At 41.4% G+C, this 14,787-nt stretch overlaps 1 protein-coding gene across 1 annotated transcript in view; it reads left to right on the forward strand.

Moving 5' to 3' along the window:
* Positions 1–14,438, forward strand: part of ARHGAP20 (Rho GTPase activating protein 20) — a 60,369-nt gene extending 45,931 nt beyond the window's left edge. Inside the window, 8 exon segments of the mRNA XM_027884927.1 lie at positions 1,041–1,223; positions 5,593–5,771; positions 8,701–8,862; positions 9,894–10,003; positions 10,938–11,127; positions 11,585–11,696; positions 13,318–14,325; positions 14,328–14,438. Coding sequence (XP_027740728.1) covers positions 1,041–1,223; positions 5,593–5,771; positions 8,701–8,862; positions 9,894–10,003; positions 10,938–11,127; positions 11,585–11,696; positions 13,318–14,325; positions 14,328–14,371 — 1,988 coding nt within the window. The 3' untranslated portion in view covers positions 14,372–14,438.
* Positions 14,439–14,787: the final 349 nt, after the last annotated feature.

Below are 14,787 nucleotides of genomic sequence, written 5' to 3' on the forward strand. Positions count from 1 at the left end.
ATACCAGACTTTGGCTTTCTGACCATTATTGTGTATCTTCTTCAGAATAAATCACAGCCACAGCTCTAAACATAGAATCAGAGAATTCAGAAATGGTAAAGGCCTTTCTAATTGACCGATTTTCACTGCAAATTCAAATTACAATCCTTGGAAAAGAAGAATCCTTGGAGTATGAAAGTGATGCTGTTCATGATATTTATGCAGAGGTTTATTAGATAAGACCGGCTTTTATGATAGGTAGACATCAGAAGCAGAGTTTTGACTGTGCCAAAGCTTCATACTACCTGCAATCTCAAATAACATCTCTTCCAATCTCAGTGCTCAAGTCTATCTGTAAGCTAACTAAAACATCTTAGCATTGCATCCATATTTAATATATTTCATCTGCCAGGTCTTTAGAGAAGTCTGAAAAACATCTTTCCGGTGGCATTTTTGAAAGCTCCTCCAGAAATGAATTGCGTCTGTGTAGTCCCCAAAGATGCTGGTTAAAGCCAAGTGTAGCTCATTTGCATTAGCCTTGTGATTAACGTTTCCTTCCTGTTTCAGCCTCAGACGAGAACCATAATTGTGTCTCGTTTGACTGAGTTGATGGCTGTTGCACTTAACACGGAGAAGGAGGGAAGATCACTTTCACTCTGGATTTTTTTGGGGGTTTGCGTGCTTAGCAAAAATGACTGCTCCCCAAATCTCATTTCTCTCCAGAATGATACAAGCTATCAATACCTAAACTTTCAGTACTCCAAGAAAAGCAGTAGAAATAGTAAACATCTGTATTTTTCTGATGGGCTTTTATGTGATACAGCTGTAATAGGTCTGATTTTACTTTTACATCTGATTAACTGCACCAAACACAGTAACTCCCTATCTGCCAGTGTATGATTTGTTCCTGTGTAAATATGGAGAAAAGTGTCAATTCTTAGATTACTGAAAGAGAAAGTGCTGCAGGCCAGCAAGCAAAATCTGCTTCCATCCAGGGCAGATGGAGTTTTGCAAGTCTCCAGTCAATCCAACACAGATTATGATGATTTCTCTTTGAACAGGACATGAATATCCCTTTGGAATTAAAATGAGCCACATTCGCGACGCTATGCCCCATGGATCAAAGCACTGTGCCTGCCCCAAGCAGCTTCAGGAGTCTTTCCTGACGGAGCAGCTGCCCCAGGAGCTGCAGTGCCAGTTTGTGCTGAAGCCAAGCCAAGTGGCCGTGTGCCAGCAGCTGAACGGTACGTTGCCCTGCTCACTCCAGCAACATTCACCCACAGCCTGGCTACCTCCCTGGCTCTGCTACAGAAAGCAAATGTACCAGCATGGGGGGTAGTGGAAAGGGAAGAGGAGCATGCAGTTGTACCTTCCAGCTGCACGGGGGATTCTGCAATGTAGCTCTCCCTGATTTCAGCCTGCTGTTGTGTATGTGTCATCCTTGTAAGTTACATTTTGACAAGCTGCCTGTCAAATGATTGTTCTAAAAACAAGCCAAAGAAAGACAAAATCTCTCCCCTGCAATTTTTTGTAAGCCTATTAGCCGAGCTTCTCTCTGCAGCCCTTGCTGTGCTCTGTAGCAAGGCAGAGTGGTTTTATGGTTCAGGAGTCAAGGCTTGACTTCGGCACAGAATTCCTGTGTAACATTTGGCAGCATCCTTTATCTCAATAAGGTACTTAGGACTATACACCTACCTCACTGGGACCCTCAAGTGGCAAAGTCTAGACATGTCCTTGAGTTCTTAGATGAGGTGAGCAAATAGAACTTCTTTATTTCAGTACTGTTTGAACAAATTGAAGAAAGTAGCATTTTCTTCTGCCTTTGGCCGTGATGCTACAAAAATATGAGCACCTGCTCTCTATTTTGCACTCTGTTGTCAACAACACAATGACTGAGCACTGCTCGTAATAAAAGAAATAAGGAGATCTTTACTGGATTGAGGCATTAGACCTAGGGCAAGGATACATCCCATGGTGTGTTTTAATAGTGCTTAACACACTGGCGTACTCATCTCAGTTAGGAACTCTGCCCTACTTCACCATTAATGACTGTATCATGAAAAAATAACATGCATGCTGTTACCCTGTGCACTCCCCAATTGCTAACATCTCCCACAATATATGAATAGAATCCATTTGTAATGTTTTTAGAAATTAAATATAGTGAACTATACTAATGTCTATTATAAATTATTCTGAAAATTGATTATATTTTATATATATTAATTTCCTTTCCGCATGCCTTCACCCTCCCCCCCCCTTCACAGTAATTTGTATCACATATTACTTCATGGCATGTTTCAAGAATGAGGCAATCTAGCAAAGGGGTGTAATTAGGTTTACAGATCCCGCTTTGGCAGCTGATGTTGACTGGCAAGAGAAAATAGAAATGCAAATCAGGCCTGTAGAGTTCTAATGCAGATGTGTTGTCATCAGGGCTGTGCAAGCTGCAGGAGGGGAGGTGAGGCTAGCTTGGGGCAGCAGAAGCCTGGGGCAGACTGCATGTCATGCACAGGAATTGCTCTAAATGGGAGGAAGGCTTTTAGTCCATTCACCTTTCCTTCTTTCATTAGACAGAACCTCTTAAAGTGATGTACAGTCTGACTGCTTGCAAAGCAGGCTATCTCACATACAGCACTGTTTTTTATGCTCCTCCTAACTCCTTCTCACCTATTTGGGTTTTGGAAAATGGCAAAAGGTACCTGTATGCAAGCCAAGGCTGTGATCTGGCTTCGGGCTCACCTTCAGATCAGCAAGCCAAAATCTCTGTATTTGTTGTTGGTTAACCACTAGGCACAATGCCACATACAGGGAAAATTTACAGAGGATGGCATCTGTAATCCCACATTTCACTGCCACATGCTGTGCTATCCTCCCTCCCATCACTTCCCTGCATTGATACCACTGTGCTGGACATGCTGTGCCTTCTGGAGGAAGCAAAGAGTGGCTGCCCAGCTGCACTAGGATGCACCATGGTTAGGCAGCAGTGTCGGTGTTGAAAGGCAGACATGACTGACACCGGGCCGTCATGTCAAGTAAGTAGCTGTGTGGTGGTGTAGTTGCATCAGCTGTCCTGGAAGGATGGTTAAAAAAAGTACAGAGAGTTTAATGTGTGGAAGAACTGGAGTGTTTCTGTCACCTCTCCTGTGTAACCTTTCAGCATGTAACGGGAATGGTCACCTACCAGTTAAACATAGCCATTAAGTAATGCTCGTGAGCACATGTCTAAAGTATTGAAAGAACCAACTGCTGCCAGTGGCTACTCTGTAATCCAAATTATTATTTAATTGTCTGTTAGAAAGTAAAGATTCAACCAATTAGTCTCAATACAGAAAGGAAGTCTTTGAAAACTGTTTGATCAGAAGGGATACTACACTGTTAAAAAGATCTTAAGTTTTATTTAGAAGTTTCTGATTATTCAAGAAGAGGAAATGCCACTTCCATGACTGGGACACTACCTATGAGTGGAAATTCCCTTCATATAAGCAGAAGAGATGGTTGCTGTGGGCTCTGAGTTTTCCATCAAAGTAGTGTTGCTTTTTTTTCTGATTCCAGCCTAGAATAATCCACCAGAGCGGGGTCCTGAGGTTTTTGTATGGAAGTACTTCTGCGGAGCAATAATTGGTGCTGTCTTGGCTGACAGAAGCCTGGGCTTCTCCTTGTATTGCAGCTTTACACAGGTTCAAGGAAAGAAAGTATACATCCACCCCTTCTCATCTGCTCTTTAGCTTAAGACTTTTCAACCCTTTAAAAAAGGGAATATTAAAGGGATGAGTTTTCCTGTTGTTCAGTGAATGTTAGTTTTTTAAATGACATGGCATTTCATTGCTGTACATCAGTTTTTGGTTTCTGCCCTGGTATACTGAAGAGCACTGGTCAAGATTTCCTTCCTGTCCCTGGAGAGATCTGCACTGAGTTACAGTTACCCCTTGCTCCCACTGTCAGTTTGAGACATGGCTTTTAAGAGGGGAGCAAACAGTAAGAGATTAAGAAGAGTTCCCAATTTTAAGACCCCTTATTTATTCACGCCTGCTATTCCTTGTTCTCCAAAAAAGCATCTTTTCTTAATTTTTACTTCCACTGAGACCTACAGATTTGACAGAAAAAAACACCAGTATGTATTTGCTGTTTTATGACTAGAACTCCAAGTGAAGCAAACCTTATTTGTGCGCTGATATCCAGCTCATCTGAAAGAAAGAAATGTCATTTTGAAAGTTACAGGTTATTTGTGTCAAGTAAAGCCTTAGATACTGCCAGACTTATATTTCTTGAAGCTTTGGGCTGCTTAAAATGTATATCCTCATTACTTTTTATGAAAAGAATTTTTCATCAGGCTTTCTCATTCATATGTTCACATTTTGAATTAAACTGTAACTTTTCATCCTGTAAGCGTCTAATGAAAAGATTTCCACCCATTCCCAAAAGGAGCATGATCTGGAATGGAATGACGTATAATGAAAATCACTCTTTGAGCTAAAAAAACAATTGTAGTGAAGTGTAGGAGAGAATAAAGTATTGGAGAGAAAAACCCAGTATTATTCTACAATCCTTAATTCTGCAAGCCTTGCTTCTGCCCTCCACAACAGCAGAAAGTAAAATGTTTGACCAGGTGGAAGAACCATCTAATAGAAAAGTACATAGGGTAGGCAAGCCACTAAGTCAGTGCTGATTGGCTTTGAAAATGTCTTGAAAAGGAAAAATAATATCAGAAAAAATCTTTCCCAGTTAACATTTGTATCATAAGCAGTCCCCACCTCCTCCCCACTTAGCAGTAGCCCATGCTGTTAAGAAGAGTTTACACTGTCTGATGTTGAGAAAGGTCATATAAAAAAAACGCTTTTTGTATCCCAATACCAATATTTCCTTCTCTGTACATGGCAAATAAGAGAATAAGAGCTTTGAGTAGTGGTGGTCTTGTGAAATACACTGAGATTAGGACAAATGGAGCCCATCAGTGTGTCGGCAGCATGCTGAAATGCCATCTGGAAGGCGTTGATTAAAGGTCAGGCACTGTTCCTGGGCCACAGTCAGCAAATGCTTGGAGTGAGAAGACTAATGATACTCTTGCATTGCAGATAAGAGAGCAAAGGCAGTGGCTTTTCATGGTCTCAAAACATCTCACCCATGAGTTGATTCCCTGGTGTTACTTGTGGGGAGAATGGGTGCTCTCCTGCATTGCCAGGGACACTAGGATGCCTCTGGTCAGCAAGCCAAGATGAGGACAGAGGAAACCTTCTTTTCCAAAGAAGGTCTTTGGTTTTGCTTGTGTGGGTGGAAAATGAGTTATACAGCAGAGTCCAGCTCTGTGTGAATAGAAGTTAGCAGGCTGAGGTTTGCCCTCCTGCACTTAGTGGGAAGTGCTGATGCTGTAGTCCAGCAGCGCAGTGCAGATCCTGTATCCTCTTCAGGACATGAGTAAGGCAACACATTCTCCACACACACACACATGCGCACACAGGTATATTCATGGTGGATTAAGCTTAGCTGGATGCCAAGGAGTTGTTTGAGTTCATTACATTTTTTCCTTTGAAACCATAGCAACCACCAAAAACCAAATACTGGAACTAGAATTGAAATGCATTTCTTCTAATAAACACCTTTCTCTTTCCCCAGACTTAAGCCAAAAGTCATTTAAAAGGAAAAGATCTATCATAAATTGGGCTTTTTGGCGTGGCCCAGGCTCTCATTTGGACAATGCACCCCTCTCCACAACATCTGCTGCTCCTGGGAAGCTCTTTGGCCTCTTGCTAACAACCATCTGTGAGGATGACAACCTGCCCAAACCCCTCTTGGTGAGTCCCAGGTTCAGGGTTGGGTCTTACAGTGGTGGAATTTCTTTGTGTAGTAAGTGAAAACGTGTTTGTATATGAGACAGTTAAAAGTACCCAAGCAAAGAAACCAGAAAGGCTTCCAGAAGGAAACCTCATTTGTGGTTCTCAGCAAGAACTTCAGTTTTTAACATATGCTGTGGTCAGGCTTAGTTAATAACAGCTTGAGAAATGTATGTGATCAGTCTGCTGCTCTGGGCTATTCCTTCTTTATAGCCCATGCTGTAAGGCTGGTTCCCTAATCCTCACTTACGCAGTGTAAATAAATGCCACGTTCACATATACTTTTTAAACCACTCCCAAGATCTCTATAAAATCCCCAAATCCATAAATATGTCATCTACTGTCCCATATAGACAGCCCACGCATGCATAAAAATGCCACCTGCCTGTAACTAGACAGTTTCAGAGCCTTTCTTGAAGGCATTCCAGGACAGGCAAGCACTCTGAGTCCTCGTTTTTGACCAACAACACCACTGCAAAAACAGGTGGGAATGTGGAGGCTGCAGAAGCATCTTTTCATTCTGATTTGAGAGAGCTCCAGTGCTGTAGGTGCTCTCAAAACCAGTCTAGGAACATGAAAAAGGTCTTCCTAGAGCCCATTCCTAGGCATATATAAGGCAGATACGTGACATTTTTGGCCAGGACTAAGGGCTGCCCTGTTGTCTGTGCAGCAGTTTAAGTATTTACAGAGTGGGAGTGAGCCCCCTTCATCCTAATAGCCTGACTTTTGGCTGGAAGAAGATGCTAGAACCCCACTGAAATCAGTGGGGTTACATCAGTTTACAGGAAGAGATGTTTTGTCTCCAAAGCTTATGCATGTTATGCTGCTTTATCACTGCCTGAATAGAGAATCATATTGGGACTTTTCAGGTCTTTTAATAGTGTGGGTTTGTTATTTTCTTTTGAAGGAGAAATGTGTATTTTCATCATTTAGATTATTTAAATAAGCCCTTCAGAGATAGACTCTGTATGAATATGATCACCTGATCCCTCATACTCTCTGTTTAAGAGTCGAGCCAATGCTGCATATCAGAAATTTCTCAACAACATAAATATTAGTAAATTTTGATCTGAAAAAATCCCCAGAGTTACTAAGAATAGAAACATGACTTGGTAGGCTTCATTCTTTGAATCTTAAGCATTGTGTTTATGTCACAAAATATAACTTACTTCTGAATTCATGCAGCATCTCTGGAGAATGGAATACTAGGGGACTGTGCGGGATTTACCTGCAAGAGAAGGAAAATACTGGGGACAAATGCTGCAGGCATGTTTAATGTCTGCTTCAGAGCTTGCTTTCACTGCTGGAGGGCTCTCTTTCAGCCATGGCCACGCCGAATTGTCTTACACCATTACCTTCATTCATGTAATTTTGTCTGGGTTTGCTAGTTTAACAGGGGCTTCCCATTTTTATCTTATAGATATTGTGTTCAAAATATATTTTCAAAGCATTTGTTCATGTGCTAATATCCTGTGGTGTGGGACTCAGCCTGTTTTGATGGCAGAGCTCTAAATTACTGCAAAGAAAATGAAAATGCTGACATGAGTCCTGCTGCCATGAAAGCGCTTCTCCAAAGCATCTGCACTTACATGAATTCTTGGCCTTCAACATCTGCAAGAGTTGAGAAAGAAACATTAAAGAGGAAAAGTAAAAATAACAGTTTTCATTAGACTTATCTGTACTGCTGGGTATCAGGAAATCTGCCTTACAGCCCAGGCTAGGAAAGTCCCCAAACCCCACTTCTTAGCCATTACTGTTCAGTAATTCAGTTTTATGGTGATGGGCTCTCCCCAGTGTCCCTTTTCTTGCCATCTCTTTTGATAACTTGGTCCTCAGACTCAGATTATGTGTGTATACACATAATCCCAGAGACTGTTTGCATGTGTTTCTCCTTTGGAAGAGATAAACATGTGTCGCCTGGAGCAGACCTGCAAGAGGTGGCTGGCATGTCAGAGAGATGACCCACAGGAGACTGCAGAGAACTAAGCATCTGGCAAATATCATGAACATATTACCTCAGAAGAAGTTTCAGCATTTCCTTTTCTGCTTGTTTTCCTCTCTTATTTAGCAGAAGAAATAAGTCCCTCCTGTTATTTTAAAAGCTAGGCAGGAAACTGCTTATTTTCCCTTCCCTTTCCTTTTAAGTATCTCATGTGGTAAACTGCCCACTTGTTTAGTCCTTTGCAGCCTCATTGGCTTTAGGAGAGCTGTAAGGCTGAGCTTTAGCCCTCTCTGGGTGACCTCCCAAGAGGGAACACCTTAGCTCAGAGGTGAGGCAAGATGACAGCTCTGAGCTGCAGAGTACAATACCACTCACAAGCAGCAAAGAGAGTAAAAACCTAACTCTGATCTGCTGAAGAAGTGCAGATAGTCATTAAAAAAGTGCTTTCCAGCTTAGATAAGAATCTAATTTCTTTCAGACATCAGTAAGGGAACAGAAGTCAATCTCTGGTCAGTGATGATACTGACTACAATGATGAGCAGGGAAGGTCTTGTATCTTCATGCAAAGTTGTGTCTGTCTGAGGCCACTGTCAGATGTAGAGCTTTGAGTTAGGTAGAGCACTCTCCTTTTCCCATACCACAATGTTTATATATTTAAATGGCTTGGCTGAAACTTGCACAGGTCCTGGAAAATCATGCAGGAAGCTAGTGCTCAGCAGTGGTAGCACAGTATTTATATGAGATTTTCCAAAATGAGAGCCCCAAATCACAGCTTTACTGTGCAGTTTGGCATGGTTTGGAGGGTTAGCCTTGACTTATGTTTTATTTCTGAGCTTTTTTAGGACTCAGAGGTTTTCAGCTGGGGCAGAAGTGGCAAAACTACGTTTTAATGGCACTGGACAATAAAATATATTTATGAGAAATCCTGTCTACTTTTAATTTTTTTAGGACATGCTTTCTCTCCTTTACCAAGAAGGCCCTTCCACCAAGGGTATTTTCAGACGCTCTGGAAGTGCAAAAACCTTCAAAGAGCTCAAGGAGAAGCTTGATTCAGGCTCTGAGGTAGACTTAGCCTGTGAATCCATATTTGTGACAGCATCTTTGTTTAAGGTATGTGAAGAATGTTCCTTTCTCCCTTTTTGGGTGAGAGCAGCACAGATTCCATGCACAAGCAAGTAGGGCTTTTTTCCAGGGACAGGCCTAAAGAGGAATTGGTGGACTGAATTAAGAAGAATGGGCTGGCACAATAACATTGTGAGAATCTCCCAATGGGTTTACCACTTACTTAAGATGAGGAAGAGGACTAGCCAGCTTGTTTCCATGCCCTTTTTTCTGAGGTCTCTGTTACAACTTGGTTCTGATACTCTCTTTATCTCTGCATATGAAGTACTAAAAAGGCACGTTTGCAGACCTGTTTCCTTACATGTCAGTAATACCCTACACTGCAGACCCTGGTGAGTTTATAGTGTTGTCATTAATATTTGGATTATTTTTTTATGCACTATCTTTTCTTACAATCTTGTATGTAAAAACCAATGCTCCTTGGGCAAAAAAAGCATCATAGCTTCCCTTACCCTAGCTTGTTTGGGAAGCTAGGATTTGGACTTCTTCCTAAGCTGCAACAGTTTCCCTCTCAGTGGTTGAGGTATTAGGAAAGAGGAGTAGCATGACTATTCTTGACTAGTGTAAGTACTCCATTACCAAAAGAGATTGATTAGGGGAGAGAAGGTAGGGATGTCTTGGAGTGCTTATGGTCTGGATGCATTTGAGCTTAGGAGAAGAAATAGGGACTACAGATGAAGTAAAGGGATAAGTGAAGACAGACATTATGCAACGACAAAGTAACTGGTCTCACTGCAGATTTTTTAGTTCAGCAATATCAGACGAAGCTTCCAAATACCTCTATTTTGATAAGAAAGGGTAAGGACAGAGCAAGAAAATAATCACTTTAGGCATAATCTAAAGTACTTCCATATCTCAGATGGTTTTCTTCTGGTTTTGGTTGCTGTGTGTAACAATATGCTTGTCAGCAAGCACCATCCCACAGATACATCCTCTTCTATGTGCATGTCTTACTCCTACTCCCTCACATGCTCCAGAACCGCTGTTCATGTGTTTTGTTATTCTTTTCTCTTGATAAGGATTTTCTTCGCAACATCCCAGGCAGCATTTTGTCATCCCAGCTGTGTGATAAGTGGGTCTCTGTGCTGGATCAAGGAAATAATGAAGAGAAGATAAAAGGCATCCAAAGGTAGAGTTACTTTATATTCTCTGCATTCTTTTCCTGTAAATGTATATCCCAGAATGCAGAATCACAAATATTCAACTTACAATTAGGTTTTTTTTTTTTAAAATAGATGCTAAAATTATCATGTGTTTATGACAGAAAATTCAAACTATATATACTTAAATGATTGCCTGTATGAGACAGTTTTCTGACTCTTTTCTCCCACTTTTTTGCCTTTTATGGAAACCAGTAAATAAATTAAATATCCTTTCATGAAGAAAACAAAACCAACTTATATTATTTGTAAATACACTGTCCAAGACCTGAATTTCTGTCTGATATCAAATCCAAAACCACCTGCAGGGAACTTTGGAGTCCTGGATGAAAGGGAAGATGAAATCAGTTCCTCATATATTTCCCCTGATTCATCTCAAATTTCAGTGACCATTCTGAAGCCAAGATGGAATTGTGTGTAAATGCTGGAGCAGAGTGGCAAGGGAAACCTCCACCTTTGCAGATAGTATAAAACAGAAAGTAGGCAAAGTTTATGTCACGGGAAGCAGAGCTTGGTACACCAGCTGACCTCACACATACTTACACACATATATGCTTAAGGCAATTAGATGGCATGGAGAGACAGCTGAACACTTTGGTTAAGTGAATAGCAAATTATCAGGGAGCTTAGGTGAAGTACAGTTTCATGGCATACATTGTACTTGGTTCATTAGTTTGACAGAGGATAATTTTAATTGTGTGTTGCAGTGTTTTCTGTTGTTCCAGAAAACTGTTCAGAGACACAGTGAGGGAAAGCAACTGAGCAAGAACATCTCTTTGACACACTCCCAGCTTTAATTAGTGGACCATGTTACCCTGTTTCTGTCATTTCATTGCCTTGACTTGTGTGTATCTATGGAAAATGGTCACTAACTTGAAGAATTACATTTGTGTATGTTTTCAGGTTATTAGAGCAGCTCCCCAGAGCTAATGTTGTTCTCCTACGTTACATCTTTGGAGTGCTGCATGGTATAGAAATGAGATCTGAAGAGAACCAGATGAATGCATTTAATCTGGCTATCTGCATTGCACCTAGCCTGCTCTGGCCTCCTGTTTCCTCCACTCCAGATATAGAAAGTGAATTTATAAAAAAGGTAAGAGACACTTAAATATAGTAAAAAAACAAACCAACCTTCTTCCTGTTCAACCTTGCTGTTGGTTACAAACATGAAAACACGGAATACCTCTTCAGATCACGACTTGTCCTCTTGTCAGGGCTCCAGAAACATTCATCTATCCATTCTCATAATCTGCCTGGAAGAGGGGGAGGGAGATCATAAATCAACACCCAGTGTATTAGTGAAGTGCTTCTCTCATCAAGAAGCTCTGTGGTTGCGGTGACCTCGGAACAGTACAGAGTGGAAATGGAAAAGATTTATATAATGATGCATACGAGGACATTTTATCTGGGCCCAGGGGACTGAGAGAGTAGTTCCTGGCTACCATCAGGGAATACAGTTTGCTCCTGTTCCTCATCTGTATGGTGAGCTTGCCCTGAGCGCAGTAATAAAAGATCTGACAAGACATCTCTCTCCCATTGCTTTGTTGCAGATTTCCAGTCTGGTACAGTTCCTCATTGAGAATTGCTGCAGGATTTTTGGAGATGAAATTACCTCCCTCTTCGGAGAAATACTGATGACATGTAATAGGGAGAACAGCTCAGGTAATACAGATTGATGTTTTGATCCCCTTAAGACAGCTAAATTTATCCAGACAAAAGGTCAGTCTACTGTATGGAAGAATTCTGTTCCCTTTTCATACAGTGTTTCCAGATACTGCTGTTCTCTTTCCTCTGCCCACAGTATTGGTCATAAAAACTGATTCAACTTACCAAAGACCTGAGCCATATCACAGAATGCTCTCACATAAAATCTCTTGCTCCTGTACCAGTCATCTGAGCCACTATGGTAAAAAAAAGGAGGAAGGGAAAACGAATTAAAAAAGAGGAAAAAAATCTGCAGAAAGCTTCATCTTAAGTCTAGAATTTTTGCCTCAACCTTCAGAATATCATGAAGTCAGTGATCAACAATGGTTATAATGCAGCTGTCATGTCACACCATTATATTAGGATTGAAAGTGTCTATTCTTCACTATGAAAAAAGAGAGATCTTCATAATTTCGATGGGACATCCAGATTTTGCTACTAGCACAGAAAAATCGTGGAACTGGTGACTGAAATTGTCTGACAGACTAGTTGACAGAACATTCCGTATTATTCTTAGGGCTCTTTTTCTCTCCAACTCTGTGATAGCATTAATTTTGACTGGAGTTTTGTGTCTCTCCTAAAGTATTTCTAAAGCAGCATTTTTTGTAAAATAGATTTTATCACAGCTGGCCTATACCGCAAGTGGTAATTGCACTTGCATTGGCAAGCCAGACTGTCTCAGTGGGGCTGTTCTGCAGTCCTCATGCTCCATGTGAGATTTGATGAAATCCAGTGAAATTTGGCTTGCCTCCTCCCCCAGGAGTGAAGCTCATGGGATCTGCTGCTCTGGGATGTGCTGGGACTGATTGCTCAGACCCACAGTAGGTTATGGCAGCTGAACAAGTTTTCAGGCACGCACTGAGGTGTGGTAACTGCCCGTGTGTGAACTGTGTCTGCTGCAAATGTGAGATAAGTCAGCTTAGATTGGCCTGGAGCAAAAGAGATTTAATGTAATTCCAATTATCGCAGATACAGGATAGGACCCAGGTGTGCCCTGCTCAGTGGAAATGAGGTGACTGTTTAAACTGAGGCTAAAACTTCACCGTGTTGCTCTTAAAAATATATTTTCTGGAAGAAAAGTGTATTGTGGAAGACCATGGAAATACGAAGTATGCTCTGTTTTCTTCAGTTGTCTAAAAGAAGGAAAAAAAGGTTAGATGTTGTTATCAATATTCAATAATGAAAAGAAAAATCCAATAATTACCAGTTAAATACATGTATGTATGTATGTATGTAAATAATTGTTTACAGCTAGATTATCTACTACTAAAGTTCCCCACTTAAAAAAAAAACCAAGGAAACCATAACAACAACAACAAAAACCCCCTAAGCCTTAATTGTGTCATTATCCTATATTTCTCGACTGAACTGCAGCTTAGCACTCAATTGAGCTTTTCCATTTCAAAATTAGACAGTCATTTTTTCTGAAATTATTGGTATTTCCTCTTGAAGAATGTTTAAAGGGCAAATGGTCCTGAAAGTAAAGGATACTTGCCAAAAAAAAAAATAAAAAAAGGAAGCTGCTTGTCAATAGGGTGGTTCAGTCACTGATGTGTTAACACTTGGCTTGTCTTTGCAGATGTTGCTTCTCTCCATCAGAATGACTCTTCCTATGACAGCCTGGAAAATGAGGCAAATGATGAAGCTGACTCTTCTTCTAGTGACTGGATTAAAATCCGCGATCAAGATAACAGGAGCAGAGAGTCTGTCTTCACCCTGAGTGATGGTGATTCGGAGCAGACAGAGGTGGATGAAATCCAAAGCAAGACCAAATCAAAGCAGTTGACACTCTCTGTTGGCATGCACCTGAAGTTTTCATCACAAGAAAACTCACAGAATGAGTCTCTGTGCTCCAGTGCACTGCGTTTCTCCTCAGCAGCTACCTCGGGTGCTCTCAAAACTTTGAGGAGACACAGACGCTCCTCCGAGCCTGCAGTTGCCCTCCTCGCCTCCAGTTTTGTCCACACTGATGATGGTCATGAGAAGGCAACACGCAAAGCCAGCTGTGATGCTGTCCTATCTCATGAAGATGAAGACTATCTCTGTCAGCTTCGGTCATTGCAGATGGAAAGGCAAAAGCTTAGCAATCAGAGCTTGATTATGGGGACTCATGTTGGTAAAAGTGACAACACAAACCAAAACATTGAAAGGAAAGACCTATCCCATAGTCTCCTGCCTCCGACGCCTGAGGGATTAAATATTTGCTCAGGATTTAGCTGTTCTAGCCAGTCTTCTTCGGGAACATCTCCATCTGTGTCATCAATTTGCTCTCTGGACAGTGCTTTCTCGCAGTTTTCAGACCAGACTCTGTTTACCCTAAGTGAAATCTCCTGCCCTTTCGACAGCACTTTTCAGTTGCTAAAGAAACACGAGGATGCTGATGCTGCTGTGGCTGGTGACTATTTGGTTGCACCCACGAAGGTGCCACCATCTCCACAACCTACTGACACTGTGGCTGAGAGGGGCTTGGGGGAGCCCAACAGCAGGCCAGCCCCCCTGAAACCTACTGATGGAGTTGATGGCTATTTGATTAAGCCTAAAATTCAGCCATTGCCTCTGAAAGTCACAGGAAGAGACAGTGTTCATGAGCAAAGAGGAAGTCTAGAAAAACATTGCAGCAATCCAAAGTTTAAAGAGACTGACCAAATCTTTTTTGCAGAGGAATATTAATGCATAAAATAAACACCATAAAGAAAATGCTTTTGGTGTTAACGTGTGTTCATTTTAAGTTTAACATCCAAGTTGTTCAAATTGAATTGAGCAGTCCCCAGACTCACAGGTTTTCTTTTTTTAGGAAACTGTTTGAGTAATGTTCTGACATAAAGCTTTGCAAGAACATTGTAAGAATAATAAAAATTTCTGAAAAGCAAGCAAACAGAAATCTCCTGAAAGTCTGGAAGGGGCCTGGGGGGTAACTAAGGCCAGTGCCCTGTACTCTGACCCTGCTAGGGCAGTGGGGTGCCTGCTGGGCCTCTCCCCTTGACCACTCGAGTGTTGAGCCTTGCAAATGTGAGTCTCAGTCCTTTGTGCTTTTGATGTAGTGTGCGAA

The sequence above is a fragment of the Empidonax traillii genome, unplaced genomic scaffold, assembly GCF_003031625.1.
Source record: "Empidonax traillii isolate 1590-97213 ecotype Southwest subspecies unplaced genomic scaffold, ASM303162v1 scaffold9:size3134949, whole genome shotgun sequence".
In the NCBI taxonomy this organism is placed as follows: Eukaryota; Metazoa; Chordata; class Aves; order Passeriformes; family Tyrannidae; genus Empidonax; species Empidonax traillii.